Source organism: Phytophthora infestans, genomic scaffold (assembly GCF_000142945.1).
Source record: "Phytophthora infestans T30-4 supercont1.19 genomic scaffold, whole genome shotgun sequence".
NCBI classification, from domain to species: domain Eukaryota; phylum Oomycota; class Peronosporomycetes; order Peronosporales; family Peronosporaceae; genus Phytophthora; species Phytophthora infestans.
This window is the reverse complement of record NW_003303740.1, coordinates 2200123-2214668: the sequence shown is the minus strand read 5'-3', so window position 1 is coordinate 2214668 and position 14546 is coordinate 2200123. Positions and strand designations below refer to the sequence as shown.

Sequence of the window (14546 nt, the reverse complement as noted above, 5' to 3'; positions counted from 1 at the left end):
TGAGCTAGTTGACGAATGTTATACATGAAATGCAGCGCTCGCGAGCTGGAGCCAGAGATTTGACTTGTGTAGCTTCGCTGCAACATAGGTCTACGACTTTGGGTTTCATCTTTCGACACCGGTAGTTGGCCCGATGTCGAGACCCGACGCAAAGTTGGCGACACGGTTCTCAGAAAAGCAAAGTCGCTGCTTGCGAGATCCGATGCAACAGAGGACTGATTTAAGAAACAAAAGCGCTGAATGGTACTGAGACTCAAATCAACCGCGGAAATTGAGTTGTTGGCCGCTTTGTCATCGAATGACGCGGATCTGCGCTGAAATTCATGTAACCCAGAGCGTTGGTCGTTCCCCTCATGATCTTGCTGGACGAGTACCAGAAGTTGAAAGAGCTGGACGTTGAGATCGAACAACAAGTTGACCACACTACTGAACCGAAACCGCGTCAAGCTGAACCCGACTGAGGCCAAGATCGCACGACGACTGTCAATCTCAATCAACCCCGAATTTTCGAGATCATGAGACCGAACGACTGTCTCCAGATATGCGATTGTGAGCCCTCCGTCTTTCAAACACTGGAGCACCGAAACAGCAAATTGGGACTGGAGCTCCACAGTTTCGATAAAGTGGTTGGTTACGTCACCTAGCGTGTGAGCGTCAAGGTGAAGAAAGCTGCAGACTAACGTGAAATCTCGGAAAATAAAATGCTGCAACACCAGCGTGTTCAGTCAGTACCATCGGGAGTGGAACGGCGCAAGCAGGAAGCAGTCCGAGTTGCTGGTAGATTTCGTCCAAATTGTACAATGCACACTGTACAAACAACGCAGTGAAGAATCCGTTCAGCGTCAACAGCAGCATGACGACAACATGCCGGAATTTCGATGAGAAGAAGCGAATGTTTAATTTCGGTAATTCCCGATGTGGAGCTTTCACATTTCCCTCCGAATTGTTGGTACCACAGTGTTTGCCGCATAAAGCGTGTCGTGCTGGTTTCCGTTCGTGTTCGATCTCCCCCTGTAGTTCGTGGACTCGGTTCATAGTATCCAATGCACTCTCAGCCGTCTCGCTCTCCCAAGCTCCAATTTCTTCTTCGGCGACGAGAGCGAGATTGACATATAGAACATGTTTGTCTTCGCTGTAGCCGGCAATTCTTAGGAGTTGTTTCACACATGAGCGAAGATATAATAGCACCAGAAGATGAAGCAAAACAAGAGCCCACGAAAAAATCACGAGAAGTTTGACGAGTGAAACCTCTTCAAAAATTGTAGATACTCCGTAGATCCCCCACGCAACACCAAGAACCAGCAGCCACATCAACGGCTCCACTTCGATCATGTGCGAGATGTGATTTGCTTGCGCGCGTCTTATGTACCTGGAGAACGGGAAAAGTTGCGGTAGGCCAAACCGACGAAGGAAAAAGTGGCGGAGTACTCGATACCTCACGATGTCCTTGTTTGCCAGCGTACGACTTACAGGTTTCTCCCCATAGATCGAGAAAGATGTAGTTTTTAACGACCAAGATCCCGCATAGTTTTGTTGCTGTTTGTTGAGGTCCACCAGCAAATCTCTCGTGGTGATCAACTCTGTTTGGAAGGCATGTTTGCTGAATTTTCGAACTTGGAGGAAGATACACAACGACTGTAACACGAGAGCGATCGCGAAGCCGAAGATGATGCGATCAGCGACCTGGAAAGCGATCATCGGGCTGCTGGAGCTGTCGATTGGCGCAACTTCCTTGAGGATCTTCAGCACGAGACTTATCAGCCCGAGGATCATAAACTCCCTGTACACCTTCTGAAGCATGTGGTAGTACTTGTCGTAGCGCGCTAGGTGACGCTCTACATAGTGCAGGACGTATTCGAAGAATAGAAGAACTGCTGCCAAGACACTCAAGTGGGTCAATACTCTCCAAAACTCCACATTATCACTCACTTGGAAGAGAGATTCACCCGCCATTGAACTCGTTCAGAAATGAGCCTTCCCAGCGTTGCATTAGCTCGAGCATGGATACCTTCTGCCCCTTGCGATATAATGTCGCTCGGGCGCTCATAAGAACCCGTTTCAAGTCTGTTACCTTCTTCTGCACAACATAACGACGTCCAGATTTCTTCCGTCTGCAACCATCGACAGCTCGGTATTCCTAGATCACGACGCGAACTCAACCGAAAGAAAGGCTTTCATACGCTAGAACTGCTAGCCTGCTGACCGGTTGACGATAAACAGCATAGAGTTGTTGACGTAGCGTTTTGTGCTGTACCGACCTGTACTATTGTTGTGTCGGTGGGGGTCAGATCCACCTGAGACAGTTGTCGAATTGTAAATGTCATGAAGCAGTACGAGAGAGTGTAAGCTACGTTGCAGTATCAGCCGATATTCCTGATTTCCACTCTTACGAATGAGTCGATCAGAGGTCATTGCTCGACGTATCGTTGAAGTGCTGACTTTCGTAGTCGAGTCACATCATATTCAAGATTACTGGACTGAGTAGCTGTTGAGTTGAAGCGAAGGTGTCGAAGTCTACAGCTCGAATGACTGTGAGCTACGTTGAAGCTGATGCTGCTCAAATTCAGTACCGGTTCTCGAGTTAAGAGCTTGATAGATGCCGTCGACAGCTCAACAATTCTGCTAAACTATTAATAGAAGCATGTGCTGTCAAGGTCTCAAGAAAGAAAAACTGATCGACCACTAGGAATCTGTCATCTCCAGTTCTTTGTTTAGCCTTGCTAGGTGACTCTAGAGCTGTAGTCACAAACGTGGGTCCCGCGTCTTTAAAGTTCAAAATTATTGTGGTTTGAGCAGCATCTTATTTCGCAAGAGCCTAAACAAAGGGATACCCACAACATCTTACGTACTGTAGTATGGATACAATCTACTTTCAAAAAATAAAAAAAGCAAGAACTTCACAATTTGTAGCTCTTTCTTTTTAAAAAAGCAAAATTGCCTTTTTCGAGGAATGTGTCTCAGTACTTCGAATGAAAACCTCATGCGTTTGGCTTTATAGTCTTCATTTTTTTAGGCTAGCCAAGTCTACAGAACTGTGTACACCGTGTCGGACGGTACATTGTCCATGTGAGAGTCAGGTTCGCTGCGGATGTTGTACATATCATGTAGCGCTCGAGAGCTCGAGCCAGCGAATTGGTGGGTGTAACTACGCTCCAGCATCGGGGGTCGTGTCCGGTTGTTGTCCGTTTTCTGAGTCTCCAGACTGGTAACAGATAGCCTCCTTATTAATAAGCCAGGGCCACTGACGTTCACGAAATCACTGGGTCGAGGCTCCGATCCAAGACTCGGCTGTGGGAGCAAAGGCACCTGTCGTCCCGTACCTAGAGCGTTCGACTGATTCACACGCAAGTTTGACTGTCCTGCGTCTTCGAACGACGTCTGACTTCGTTGCAAGAGCGGGTGTTGGCGACGTTGACTTCCCTGTAGATTCTCACTCGGGGTCTCCTGTTGAGCCAGCAACAATAGTCGAAGCAGCTGCCCGTACTCTACTTTCGTTCCATTGAGCTCGAACAGCATCATCGCAACGCTGTTGAAGCGGAATCTCGTCAAACGAAAGCCAAATGCTGACAAAACCTCTCGAAGTTTATCAACATCGACCAACCCGGTTTGACGCGGATCGTACGCGTGGAGTTCTCGACGTAGATCGATGAGTGTATAGTCTCCTTCCTTCAGACAATCAAGCAACGAAGTCGCGAATTCGGATCGCAGTTCTACAATTTCACTGAAATGGTTCACCACTTCACCCAATGTGTTGGCGTCCACGCGGAGAATACTGCAGACTATGACGAAATAGCGGAACATCCGTTGCTGAAACACAAACGTGTTTAGAATAAGCGGGAGCGGGACCATAAGCGCCGGTGCCAGCCCGAATTCGTCGTAGATATCGTCCAGATCGTACACGGCGCACTGAACCAGTAGAGCGATGAAGAAGCCGTTTAGGATCAGTAAAAACATGACTCCAACATGCCACGCCTTGCGGGAGAAGAACCGGATGTGGATATCTGGCGTTCCAGGCTGCACGCCACTCGGTGCTCGACCGGTGTGAAGCTTAGGATCAGCCAGTTTGTTGATATTGCGACAGCAGGTTGCCATCAGTTGCAGTCCCACGTCTTTTCGAAGAAGTACGTGTCTGTCGGCCATGCGACGATCTTCGATCTCCTCGAGTTCTTCTTGCACTCTGTTCATCGTGTCGAGAGCGTTGTCAGCTGCTTCATTTCGCCACGCGGTGGTCTCCTCTTCAGCGATGGCTCGAAGATTTTCCACCAATGTGGGCTCGTTCTCACTGTAGCCTGCAGCTGTCAGAAGTTGACGTACACAGGAGCGGAAGTAGAGTAGTACGGCGATGTGAACGACTACTAATCCCCAGGCAAACATGACGAAAACCTCGACGAGTTCGTGGCCTTCAGGAAGCTCAAAGTCCAGTTCTTCCAGACTACCTAGAGCCCCACAGATCCCCCACGCCACAGCGAGTAACAGCACCCACATCGACGGTTCCACTTCGATCATATGTGAGATCTGGTTTGCTTGAGCTCGACGCAAGTACTTGGAGAACGGGAAGAGCTGTGGCAATCCGAAGCGACGCAGGAACAGATGACGTAGTAGTCGTCGTTCTACGATCTCCTTCTCGAACCCGGTTGTGTTTTTCGAGAACCATTTTGAAGAGTTAATCTGGGTCTGAGCTGCGGTGGGAGGGGTGCCAGCTGGGGGGCTGATTGCATCCACCAGATCTTGAGCAGTGATTAATTCTGTCCGATCCGCCACCTTGTTGTGCTTGCGTAGCTGCGAGAAGACGACAATGGCTTGGAGAATTAACGCCAGTGCCAGGATGAAGATGGTCAGGTCGGCTACCTGGAACGCTAACATGGTTTTACTGTCGGCGTGAATGCCCGGTACCTCCTTCAGTAGTTTAAGTCCGAGACTCAATAAACCAAGGACCATGAGCTCTCGATATGCCTTGCGAAGCATGTGCTGATACTTGTCATATCGAGAGAGTTTGTGCTCCACATGGTGGAGAGCAGCCTCGAAGAGGACCAGACAGAAGGCCAGGATACTCAAGTGTACCAATACCCGCCAGAACTCGACAGCCTCGCCGACTTGAAACAGCGATCCGCCTCCCATGGCGCAGGTTGTAAAGTGAGACCGTCCAGCTCGTGCTTTCGCGTCGAGATTTTTACTGAAGCGTCGGTTCCATCCGACGGGATGGTGGAAATGCCAAAAACGTATGCTTGTCCATGCTGAAGCCACAATTGTGAGGGCTCCTTGTGACGACAGTCTTTCACCACCGCGTGTGGTGCCGACAGCTGACCCAGCCACCCCACTTCAGGCTGGTAAGAGGCACGCAACCGCTTAACAAGTTTTGAGATACGTCTATCATCTGTAGAAAATTTATCTCCGAGTAGAGGCCCAATAGATGAGAGCAAAGTAACTCCGTTCACCCCAGACGCAAGGGATATCCGTTTCTCCGAAATACTAGCTTTGCGGAGATATTCGGAGGTTTTATATGACGGCAAAGCGACTTCATGCATTCGCCATTGGAAAAGACGACATTTTAAAATCTTACGATTTGCCAACATGTAGCGACTCGGACAGCCCGAAATATCAACTCGGGAGATTTGAAGGAGATGACCAGCGCAGCCGTAACCCGACGCAAGTGTAAGGTTATTACACGCACTGTTTCGACGCTGGGCCCAATTAAAAGGCCGTTTTTAGCGAAGCGGGAGTGGTCTCTTCCTCTTCTAAAGGTTTGTACCAAATAGGGGTTATGCAGCGCCGCTTTTAATACCAGCAAATAAAAAAAATACTTTCTTTACAATTACGTGTTAAAGCACAGTGTATACCGTGTCAGGGGGCATGTGTGACTCGGATGCTCTGGTGATATTAACCCCGAGCAAATCTTGAATGCACAGACTATTTTTCACATGCTTTATATCAAGCATGTTAAAAAAAGTCTTAGCGTAAATTTGTATAGAAAAAAAAGATCGGTGTCTGTATATTTGTACAAGATCCTGCAATCGTACGTATTATGAACCCACATGCTTTATATCGAGCAGGGTGAGTAAAATCCGTAAAGCCCATACGCGACATCATGCATGTGCAAATGGCTCTTTTATTGGGAATGAATCGTTTTTGACGGAGTCACGTGCAGAACGGCTACGAAAGCAAATTTGTGTATTACATCTGTTTGCTAAAAGCAAGTCATTTGGGCTATTACCTACGCAGTTTCACTGTTTCTTACTCTTGGTGCTCTCTCTCTACCGCGTCGTCACCCCCAGTTTCCGTTGTCTCCTTCTGATCACTATCAGAATTTTCACCACCATCACTTCCCTCATTGCCGAGGCTTGCGGCCTCCTCCTCGTCCCCACCGCCCCCCTCCTCTTCACGACCCTCTTGTCCTTCCGCCCGCTTTGTTGGGGGGGGGGCTCAGCTGGATACCGCGGCCGTGGCGCGGCTGTGGGCGCTCGCTTCCATTGCGCCAAAGTTGGTGCCAAATGGAGAAGCAAGTATGGTTGTTATTGGGGTAATGTGCTTGGCGCACCTTGTCACACAAGTAGACACTGCATTATACGTGTTAGATAGCAGTAGTAAGAAACATAGAGCATAGCAACGTATCGTTTTGAGCCTTTACTGCAGCCAGGACAGTAGAATCGCGTCACCTGCCGCTGTGTACTGCTTGTTTTCCGTATAGTACAGACCTTGCACTGCTGTTGACGTCGCTTTCAAATTCAATTCACCTCCACCCATTCGTCGTCCATCTTTAGCTGGTGGGTGGACGGTGGAGCGTCGCCATGCAGTGGTGTAACTGGTCTAGGTGAGTACATCTTTGGACACATACAGTAATAGTTAGCAAGGAGAAAAGCAAGCAGAATAAGCACCTTACTTACCGTGTTTGCAAATTTGGCTGACCCCACTTGTAGTAGCTGGGCTTGCAACTGAGCGATGAAACCGGTTAGTTTGAATGGTCCCCACAGAATAGATGTTCCTCTCAAGAAGTTGTAGCGAGCTTTGTATCTATTATATTAGACAAATCAGACCCTTCTACACCTTTGCCAGGTCAAGATGGTGCTACTCCACTTCAAAGTGGTGAAGTAACTAAACCTTTTTAAAAATTATTCTCAATTTTAACATTAGAGTTTATGTCACTTCACAAATATGTCGAGTAAACGCACTCCGTACTTTAAAGTGGTTTATTCGCAGTTCAAAGCGGATCAACCCTCCTGAGCGTGTGCGCGAGCACTTCATTGCCATTCCTCGCTCTCTCTTATCAATCTTTTTCCAAGCCCTCAACCAAGCCAAGACTCTATCTACCCCAAGATGTCCAGAGCCCCGCACCTCGCATTTGCCAGAGCTCGTGTTCTCGACTGCCTCCGTGTCGGCGGTGACTGGACGCATGTGGCCGCCCACAACGGAATCCCCGCCACCACATCACGTCGATTTGTGGAAGCAAACGGAAGCACACGTCGCTGAACGAGCCGACTTGGTACTTGTACGGCTGGCTCCGTACTCTTCAATATGTAACCCCATTCAAGGTACGCAGTATACTGTATTACAATATTTTTTAAATGGCATACTAACCGACTTTTGAACTGGTGCTACAGGGTGTTTTAGTGCTTTTAAGGCCACGATCAAGGCCGACCTTGCCTTGCCCCGTAAAGGGCTGGTTGTGGAGCATCCTCGCGGGACGGTTGCGGCTGCTCGGATGGAGAAACTGGAACGCGCGGCGAGACGCCGCATCGGATGTATCGACACGCACCTTGCTAACAGGTTGACACTGCATTGCCAGCATTCCGTTGCTGCCGCGGAGCGCATGGAAGACATGCAGTACGGCACCTAGCTGCAGCTCAGCCTGAGGGGACCACTTTGCTCTGCGTTTTCGCCACTTTGAATTTCCTTATTAGTGCTACGTTTTCGTAATCAAATTTTTGTTTTCATTTTTTTTTAAAAAATCCGGTTTGAAGTGGAGTAGCACCATCTTGGCCTGGCAAAGGCACGCGCCAATTGTCAATGATGCCCTTCCAGCGTTCGGCCTCCTCCTTACTTCGTGGAGGTCGCTGTCCCCCGCGACGGTTTGTTGTAGAAGCTGCGCCAACTGCAGGTGTAGAACTCGGTGAATCGCCAGTTGGAGGCGCATCTAGTGACAGCTCATCACTCGTCTCCGTGTCGCTCTCGCTTGGAATCTCAGCATCCACAACATCTTCAAGATTGTCCATGTCCTCGTACCATTCTGCTGACCCAGTGTCTGAATCATCGTAATACGAATCCAATGCACCACCATCATAGATGTCATCATCGTGACGGGAATCTTGACGGGAATAGAGAGGAGGCGGGGTTGTGGGAATAACACTAGCCATATCCAGTGACCTTGCAAAACCAACAATAATATACAGCAAGTTGTCAAAATAAATCTCGCACATGCTTGATATCCATCATGTGACAGCGTACCTAGCAGCCGAAGACCGAGGTGGCGTTAGCGGTGAGTCTGTTGCGCAGAGGAAGCACCTTCCGATGTCGACATGGCTCCACAATTTGCCTGCGTTGTGTCTGTTGCACATGGCGGAGATGGCGACGTTTCGCTATAGTCCAAATCCCCACCAACAGACGCATCGCTAAAAACAATTACAATCATGAAGTGTGAGATACACATCGTACGCAAAACGCATATTCTCCTCACCTGACGGCTTCGTCACCAGCAGCAACGTGTGGGCTCGTTGTACGCGCAGATTTGTCAGCTCTTGATCTCTTCGATGGTGCGCGCTTACGCTTACCTTTTGCTTTGGCCTTGCCAGGCGCCTTTGCCGGTCTTTTCTTCTTCGCCGCCTTCTTCGGTGTTGTGATCTCTGGCGCTGTCGCCATGTCAAACTCGACGTCGTCATTTCCTTGGTCTTCTCCTGTTTCCACGTAATCTTCGTCTCCGCTGTCACTCCCATCCTCATCAGCAGAAGCAGCATCGGTAGCAAGCTCTTCTGCATGCAATGTTGCGACTGGCGCCTTCCCTTTCAATCGCGGCGCTCTTGCCAGCAAATTGGAGTACCCCACTAGTGCGCCCTTCTTCTGGTACGTAGCTGGAGCAGGAGGCTTGCGTGAGCCACTGTCATCCTAGGCCACCTTCCTGTCGTTGCTGACGTAGGAGCTGAAACAAGCGGTTCACCCGCAACGTCGTCACCAAAGTCAGCACCGCGGTCACGCGTACCGTCGACATACGCGCGGTGCTCTTCAAGCAGCCGGGCGCGTTCTGCGCCTTCCTTCCCGTCGAGACGACGCAGGAACGCCTTGGCTTCAGCGCGCGTGACGCGGCGGGGAGGCATCTTGGTCCCGCGTTTCGTTTTGGAGAATGAATGGATGGCTCAGAGGCTTCTCGTTTGAAGCACTGTCTTTACGACAGCGTATCTCCAAGGAGCTTTCTCTTTACAGTTAGGACCCCAAGCCCTGTGCATTGGGGACTAAACGGACTAAACGCCCATTCTATGACGATCCCCACATGCTTGATAATCAAGCATGTGGAAAATGTCACATGCTTCCTTATCAAGCCTTAGTGACGGAGGGGTTAAACATGTCGTGCAAAGTTCGAGAAGTGGAGCCAGCAAATTGGTGCGTGTAGCTGTGCTCCATCGTGTGCTGTCGTCTGCGATTAACAGTGGTACATGTATGTTGTGCATGTAAATCGGACGCCAGCTCACCGGAAACTTGCCGAATGGGAGCCAATCCAGGTGTATTGAGGTGCATGAAGTCGCTCGGTCTTGGTTCGGATCCGATACTCGGTTGAGAGAGCAAAGGTACCTGACCTGACACTTGTGCAGTCGACCGGGTGAGGCGCATATTCACCCGTGCTCCTTCATCATACGACATGGTACTTCGTTGCAACAGTGAATGATGATGGCGGAGACTCACTGGTCCACTCTCACTTGAAGGTTCGTGTTGAGCGAGCAGCACCAATCGAAGGAGCTGTCCGTACTCAACGCGGGTTTCGCTCAGCTCAAACAGTAACATGGCGACGCAGTTGAAGCGGAACCGTGTCAGCCGAAAGCCAAACGACGCTAGAGCTGTACGTAGTTTGTCAACGTCGATCATGCCCGTTTGCTGCAGGTCGTGAGCATGCAACTCGGCACGTAACTATTCGATCGTCGAGCCATCCTCCTTTAAAGACGCAAGTACAGAAGCAGCAAATTCAGAGCGTAGCTCCACGATCTCGCTGAAGTGGTTCACGACTTCTCCCAATGTGTTGGCGTTAACTCGAAAAATGCTGCAGACGATAACGAAGTAGCTGGAAATCCGCTGCTGGAACACCAAAGTGTTGAGTGCCAACGGGAGTGGGACCATGAGAGCGGGTAGTAATCCGAATTCCCCGTAAATAACGTCCCGATCGTACACTGCGCACTGCACCAATAGTGCGATAAAGAAACCGTTAAGAACTAGATGAAAAATAACGATAACGTGCCAGGTTTTCCGTGAAAAGAACGGGATGTGAATCTCTGGAGACTCGGGTTGTACGCCGCTCGCTTCACGTGGCTTAACGTCTCCACCCATCTTAAGGTTACGGCAACATGTTACAGCCAGTTGAAGACCGACATCTTTCCGGAGAATCGCGTGACGTTCGGCGTGTCGACGCGCCTCGACCTCCTCCAGTTCTTCCTGCACCCGGTTCATGGTATCTAAGGAGTTATCTGCTGCTTCGTTCCTCCATGCAACCGCCTCCTCTTGTGCAATAGCGCGGAGATTTGCAGGCAAAACAGCGTCATCGTCACTGTACCCCGCTGTCTTTAGTACTCGATGCAAACACGAGCGGAAGTATAGCAACGCTGCGATGTGAAGCGCCACCAAGGTCCACGCAAATGACACGATAACTTCCACTAATTCCTCACTCCCAGGTAGCTCTACGTTCAGGTGTTCGAGGAGACTGACAAACCCGCAAATCAGCCATGCCACAAAGAGTAAAAGCACCCACATCGACGGCTCCACCTCGATCATATGTGAGATCTGGTTCGCTTGAGCTCGCCGCAGGTACTTGGAGAACGGGAAGAGCTGTGGCAATCCGAAGCGACGCAGGAACAGATGACGTAGTAGTCGTCGTTCTACGATCTCCATCTCGAGCCCACCGATCGTCTTTCGTGACCAGCACCATTTTGAAGCGGTACGTGCTGCGGTAGGAGGGGTGCCGACTGGAGGACTGATGGCATCCACCAGGTCTTGAGCAGTGATCAGTTCTGTCCGATCGGCGACGGTGTTGTGCTTGCGTAGCTGCGTGAAGACAGTGATCGCTTGGAGGATCAACGCCAGTGCCAGGATGAAGATGGTCACCATTGTCGCACGATCCAGTTCCAAGGGCATCTTCAGCGCAGATCGACGCCAACGCTGCTGGGATTCGGCCAGCATCCATGCTGGCTCTGGGCTGGCACAGTTGGAATGGCGTCGACTTCGCCGGATTGTGGGGCTCGGCCCATGGGGAGAACAACCCCTTTACAAAGTTAAGACCTACGCTTGCTCACTGTACGACCCGACCAGAGGATTCTTAGGTTGCCCTCATCGAGCTTGCGTCAGGGAGCGAGGGATTGACCTGTATCACGTCTTCTGGACCTGCCCAGCAGCAGTGCGACTTCGGAATGTTATGCTTCGGCGATGGCGATGGGAGGGGTTATCGTCGTCTAAGCTCGTGTCTGCTATTTTCAGCCTCATCCTACCAAAACTACCAGCCGGCATCTGGCAGACTGTGATGCAACTGCACTTAGAGCTGCCGACGGCGGCTCTGGACGAATTTACCCCGGTGCTTACGGAAGTGGCCGAAAGCTGCTGGAGAGTGGGGGTGGCCTTAGAGTCTGGAGATGGAGGGTGGCCCATTTCGATCCCCTCAACAATGTATCCGAGGAGCACCACTCCGCCTCCTTGAGATCCAGACTAATGCACGGATATAACACAGTACATATCCATATCCATCAGAAGTCGCCAGCGATACTGTACGACCGGGCTGCTAACATAATGCGTCACGTCCTCAGGGCTCCCGAGCAGCTGTCGCGGGACAGGACCACGACTGGGCCCTGGCGGTACTTACTATTCTTTGACGGGGGGTCGCGTGGAAACCCAGGCCCAGGAGGAAGCGGCTCCGTGGTGCTCAAAACGAAGCTTGATGGGACCGGCACGACCATATGCTGGGTAAGCAGTATGGCGTACGGTTCTGATCGTATGACCAACAATCTTGCTGAATCCATGGGATTACTGATGGGTCTCAGGGCATGCCTTCAGGAGGAGTGGTTCCCCCTTCATGTCATCGCTGACAGCCATTTGATCTTGCAGCAGCATAGAACGAGGAAACCGCCCAGAGCGGCACATTTACAGAGCGTGTACTTCCAGTGTCAACGGGCCGCAGACCAGCTGACAGTGGTTACATGGCAGCATCACTATCGTGAGTACAACCGGATGGCTGATGCTTTGACTAATATGGCTATGGATGATAGGCGTAGTGTCCAAGTCAAGCTAGGGCCAGGAGGTGGTCCCACCAAGCAGTGGGCAGTGGTATACACACATGCGGCCAATGACGTCGGACATTGGCTGCAGCGGGAAACGGATAAGGGCCTCTTGGGGCCCGCGGCCTCTCCACTGTAAGCGGAGCAGGTCGCCTTATGCCAGGAAGGCATAGGGAAGGGCGGGTGGATTGAGACAGCCGCCGTCAAGGTCATAGGGTGTCGTTAGGTACTTCCACTAGTTAAGTGACAGCCATGTTCCAAAAAAAAAAAAAGGATGAAGATGGTCAGGTCGGCTACCTGGAACGCTAACATGGCTTTACTGTCGGCGTGAATGCCCGGTACCTCCTTCAGTAGTTTAAGTCCGAGACTCAATAAACCAAGGACCATGAGCTCTCGATATACCTTGCGAAGCATGTGCTGGTACTTGTCATACCGAGAGAGTTTGTGCTCCACATGGTGGAGAGCAGCCTCGAAGAGGACCAGACAGAAGGCCAGGATACTCAAGTGTACTAATACCCGCCAGAACTCGACATCGTGGCCGACTTGAAACAGCGACCCGCCTCCCATTTTGCCAGTTCTCAAGTGAGTCCGTCCAGCTCAGACGCTTCCAACCTTCGAATCAGGATGTCCGTGAGATGGTGCGCTGTCAAAAAGGACAATCGGTCAGTGGCAAGCCACAAGACCGAATGCGAAGACGACGATAGCCTACCAGCTGCTGAACAGGCCAGGCGTGTATCATACATGTACAGGTAAGAACCGGCGTTGCTAACCAGACTTATTAATAGGACAACACAGACATCTATTACATGTAATAGTCACTAATATGCCAAATAGACTCTCTCATATGTTTGTACAGGTAGTAGGTTAAAGGTACCAGCACTTCACATGGATATGTGTAGAAGCCAATGTCGTTCTTATGATCTTTACCGTGGGAGACATGCACTTATTCATTCGCCATGGCCACTTGGAGATTTCACTCCAAACTTTCGGTGCGTGGTGACGGCTCGGCGACTTCATCCGTTCGCAAAATGGAAAGACGATCGCTTTCGAGGATCCAAACCTCGTGGCTTGCAAGAGAGAGCACGTCCGGTCTGAAAGATCAATTGAGGATCCATCCACTTGCAGTCTGAAGTTGAAGAGAGACTAAGTTGATGACCATGGACGAGTAATACAAGGAGTAAGCATCTTGGCTGCTGTTTTGGCGACATCTGTGTGTTCCCAGCACAAAATTGCTTGGCGCTGCTGACAGCACTGCTACTCCACCCACCTCTGGCCAAATGTTCGGAAAGTGCCAGCAGTCTCACCTAAGCTTACCATTATTTTTGTCTGCGAGGTTCATTTCTTCCTAGGAATGGCACGCGATGAAGTCCGTCTTTGATCCGGACGACCAAGTCGACGTGGCCGACCTGGGCCGTCGTTTGTCCACGCTCTCGAACAACTCCAAGCACGCCTTCACCTTGAACCAGGTCCAGCGCGTGAAAGTGTGCGCCACGTACGACCGCGAAGACGGAGACGGCGCGACGGTGTACGTACTAGACGTCTATCTGCAGTACGTCCAACGCGGACTTCCCACTACTCCTGGAGAGACGACGAGTGAACGGAGATCGCGACTGCAACAAGAGAAGGAAGAAGCCGAACCAGAATACCAGGTCGAGCATCGCTACTCGGCGTTTCGAGAGCTTCGTAAGCGAGTCACCGCTATTGTACACGACCGCAAGCACATGCAATGGTGCGCTTACTGTAGTCGCGTGACGTGGATCACCTCAGTCGAAGGCTTCCCGTCCAGGTTTCCGAATCGTGGACGCTGGGCGGTGTATACAGGCTGGCGACGGTTGCTGATTCACATGAGGAAGAGGAAACTCGAACGCTTCGTGAACCAAATACTACGTGCAGCGAAGGACTTATCCTATCGACGAGGAGGTGGACGGTGCCAGAGATTCATCGAAGTCTCGGAAATACTTAATACCTTCCTAATGGACCCAGATCTGCGTCCCGAAGGCTGCGTTTGGTGACGATAAACAATTCATGGAAATTAATAAACTTTTTTCATTTAAGAAAAATAACAAGCCCCCAAGTGCTCATTACCCGTGCACG

At 50.7% G+C, this 14546-nt stretch overlaps 5 protein-coding genes across 5 annotated transcripts; 1 reads left to right on the top strand and 4 right to left on the bottom strand.

Moving 5' to 3' along the window:
- Positions 1-1223: 1223 nt before the first annotated feature.
- PITG_11288 (uncharacterized protein) lies at positions 1224-1953 on the bottom strand (the record flags this gene model as incomplete). The annotated part of the gene is made up of 3 exons (XM_002902000.1): positions 1224-1248; positions 1310-1446; positions 1555-1953. The coding sequence occupies 3 exons, from the start codon at positions 1951-1953 to the stop codon at positions 1224-1226; spliced, it is 561 nt and encodes a 186-aa protein (XP_002902046.1).
- Positions 1954-4502: 2549 nt separating this feature from the next.
- PITG_11287 (uncharacterized protein) lies at positions 4503-5118 on the bottom strand (the record flags this gene model as incomplete). Its single annotated transcript, XM_002901999.1, has 3 exons — positions 4503-4529; positions 4615-4620; positions 4723-5118. The coding sequence occupies 3 exons, from the start codon at positions 5116-5118 to the stop codon at positions 4503-4505; spliced, it is 429 nt and encodes a 142-aa protein (XP_002902045.1).
- A 1258-nt stretch (positions 5119-6376) lies between these two features.
- Positions 6377-9302, bottom strand: PITG_11286 (uncharacterized protein; the record flags this gene model as incomplete). Its single annotated transcript, XM_002901998.1, has 8 exons — positions 6377-6554; positions 6626-6804; positions 6882-7008; positions 7306-7538; positions 7634-7876; positions 7989-8236; positions 8763-9059; positions 9146-9302. 8 exons carry the CDS (start codon positions 9300-9302, stop codon positions 6377-6379), a joined length of 1662 nt encoding a protein of 553 aa, XP_002902044.1.
- Positions 9303-10107: 805 nt separating this feature from the next.
- PITG_11285 (uncharacterized protein) lies at positions 10108-11367 on the bottom strand (the record flags this gene model as incomplete). Its single annotated transcript, XM_002901997.1, has 1 exon — positions 10108-11367. The coding sequence occupies one exon, from the start codon at positions 11365-11367 to the stop codon at positions 10108-10110; it is 1260 nt and encodes a 419-aa protein (XP_002902043.1).
- Positions 11368-13813: 2446 nt separating this feature from the next.
- On the top strand, positions 13814-14464 carry PITG_11284 (uncharacterized protein; the record flags this gene model as incomplete). Its single annotated transcript, XM_002901996.1, has 1 exon — positions 13814-14464. The coding sequence occupies one exon, from the start codon at positions 13814-13816 to the stop codon at positions 14462-14464; it is 651 nt and encodes a 216-aa protein (XP_002902042.1).
- Positions 14465-14546: the final 82 nt, after the last annotated feature.